The sequence below is a fragment of the Argiope bruennichi genome, chromosome 10, assembly GCF_947563725.1.
Source record: "Argiope bruennichi chromosome 10, qqArgBrue1.1, whole genome shotgun sequence".
In the NCBI taxonomy this organism is placed as follows: domain Eukaryota; kingdom Metazoa; phylum Arthropoda; class Arachnida; order Araneae; family Araneidae; genus Argiope; species Argiope bruennichi.
The window spans coordinates 59,209,194-59,211,490 of NC_079160.1; the positions used below are offsets into that span (position 1 = coordinate 59,209,194).

The window sequence follows — 2,297 nt, forward strand, 5'->3', positions numbered from 1 at the left end:
TGCTATGCTAGGAAATTTTCAAAATTTCATTCCATTATTCGATTAGCAGCATGGGTCTTAAGATTTATCCATAATGCAAAAAAATAGTTATGAAAAGAGAAACTAAGATAAAAATCTATCCTTTGATGAGATAAAGAAGGCTAAGATCCGACTTATTCAATCTATACAAATTCTAAATTTTCCTGATTTGAAATCGAAATCAAATTTACGTGTTTTTAAAGATGAGGAAGGTATAATTTGAGTAAAAACCCGAATTACAGAACGCATAGATACTCCTAACTTTTTATCGCCTATTTTCTTGCCTGGAGATTGTATTTTCACAAAACAGCTTGCTAAACATTTTCATATTGAAATTTACCATGCTGGAACTCAATTGCTTCTAAGCTTAATTAAAGAGAAATATTGGACATTAGACGGAAGACGAACAGATCGAAAAATATGGAATGGTCGAATATGGTCAAGTGTCGTCGAGTTAAAAGTAAATCATTTGTTGCTGAACCGCCCTCCTTACCCGCTGACCGTGTTAAAGATGCAGCAGTATTTGAAGTAGTTAGTGTGGACTTAGCTGGTCCTCTGTACTTAAAGCGAGGTGATAAGTCTTGGATTGTAATCTATACAAGGGCCCTTTTTCGAGCGGTGCGTCTTGAACTAGTTGCTTTTCTTTCCGCTGATTCATTTTTGTTATCATTTCAACGTTTTGTAGCCAGAAGAGGTATACCTCGCATAATATATTCTGATAACGGAACAAATTTCCGAGGTGCTTACAACGAGTTAGCGGCTGCCGATTGGAATGAAGTTTCACGATATTCCGAAGTACAACGTATAACCTGGTAGTTTATTCCCAATACTGCAGCTTGGTGGGGTGGTTTTTGGGAAATAATTGTTAGAGCGTTAAAAGAGCTTCTGAGAACTCTTGGTAAAGCTATATTGACATTTGAAGAATTGACAACAATCTTATGTAAATGCGAAAAAGTAGTTAATTCTCGTCTATTGACTTATCAATCAGAGGATGTGCAGGATCTTACACCAATCACTCCAGCTAGGTTTTATGTGATAACCCAATATCTGAAACAACAGACTTAGTGTGCTTAGTAATCATCTTCGTAAAAGATTGAGATTTAGAGCAAAAATGATCCAAGTGCTAAGAGAGCGCTTTAGAAAAGAATATCTTGGCCAGTTAATTCAGCGCCATCGACAACATTTACAGTCTTCTAACATACATATAGGAGATATTGTAAAAACGATGTAATGATATGAAAAAGCACCTGGAAAAGATGGACATATGAAGACAGTAAGAGTAAAGACTCAACATTCTACATTAGTTCGTCCCGTACAACGAATATTCCCTCTTGAGGTGAGTGGTAGTGATTTTCAAAAACAGCATAGGTCCATCTGCTGACTCATCTATGGAGACTTTTGTCAACGATGTGAACTTGCCTCAAGTGTCGAGATTCGGCCGTAAATAAAGAGATCTAATCGACTTAATTTTAGTGACTCTTAAACTTAGTTTTTGAGCAGCTATTCAGCTTCTCAAAAAGGGGGGAGGATGTTGCGAAAGGCTTGCTAAATGCATCTTCTCTTCTCCTTCAGTTGAGCAGTAGTAAATGCTGTAACTGCAGACTGTTTTTTTTTTGTTTTTTTTCTATGTCTCTTCTATTCATTCTTGCTTATGTGATCGTACAATGTTGTATTGATTTTGTGCTCGTGGTTAATAAATGTGCTTTTATGTCTCACATGCCTACTTTTTTGGTATATAATTAATCAGCAATCACACGACATCTTATAGATAGATGTCAACCCACTGATATTTTGAAGCGAATTTCTGTTAGGTTTCGTTTCAACATTGTCAGTATATCTTCACGATATTATTCAGAATACTGTGACAACATTGAAAGGCAATTTATGTTTTCATGAACAGCATATTTGCTAGATTGAAAAGAATAAAAATAGATCCAAATATCCTAATGATCATCTAGAATCTTTTTTTTCCTATTTTTTGTGATTTCATTTAACTAAAAATTAAACGAGTTTTTAACATTTTACCACATTAATTTCCCCAAATATTTATAACTTAGGAAAATATATCATTATGTATTAAAATTAAATTACCATTTTAAAATTCAAAACAGTGTTTTTTTTTTAATGATACCTACTTAGTTGTCATGCAGGGTTTTTTTTTTTTTTCTAAATTTCAACAGCACTTTTTATTTTTGGAATGAAATTCAAGACGATTTCATTCCTCATTACTATTTAATTGCATAAGCCAAGAAAGATTTATTATATACGCAGCTTCATTA

At 33.8% G+C, this 2,297-nt stretch overlaps 1 protein-coding gene across 1 annotated transcript; it reads left to right on the forward strand.

Moving 5' to 3' along the window:
- Window positions 1–453: 453 nt before the first annotated feature.
- On the forward strand, window positions 454–834 carry LOC129987550 (uncharacterized). The gene has a single exon (XM_056095517.1). It carries the CDS (start codon window positions 454–456, stop codon window positions 832–834), a length of 381 nt encoding a protein of 126 aa, XP_055951492.1.
- Window positions 835–2,297: the final 1,463 nt, after the last annotated feature.

Bases quoted from the DNA above. Each gene is read 5' to 3' on its own strand.
- LOC129987550 (XM_056095517.1), top strand. From the start codon at position 454: ATGGTCAAGTGTCGTCGAGTTAAAAGTAAATCATTTGTTGCTGAACCG.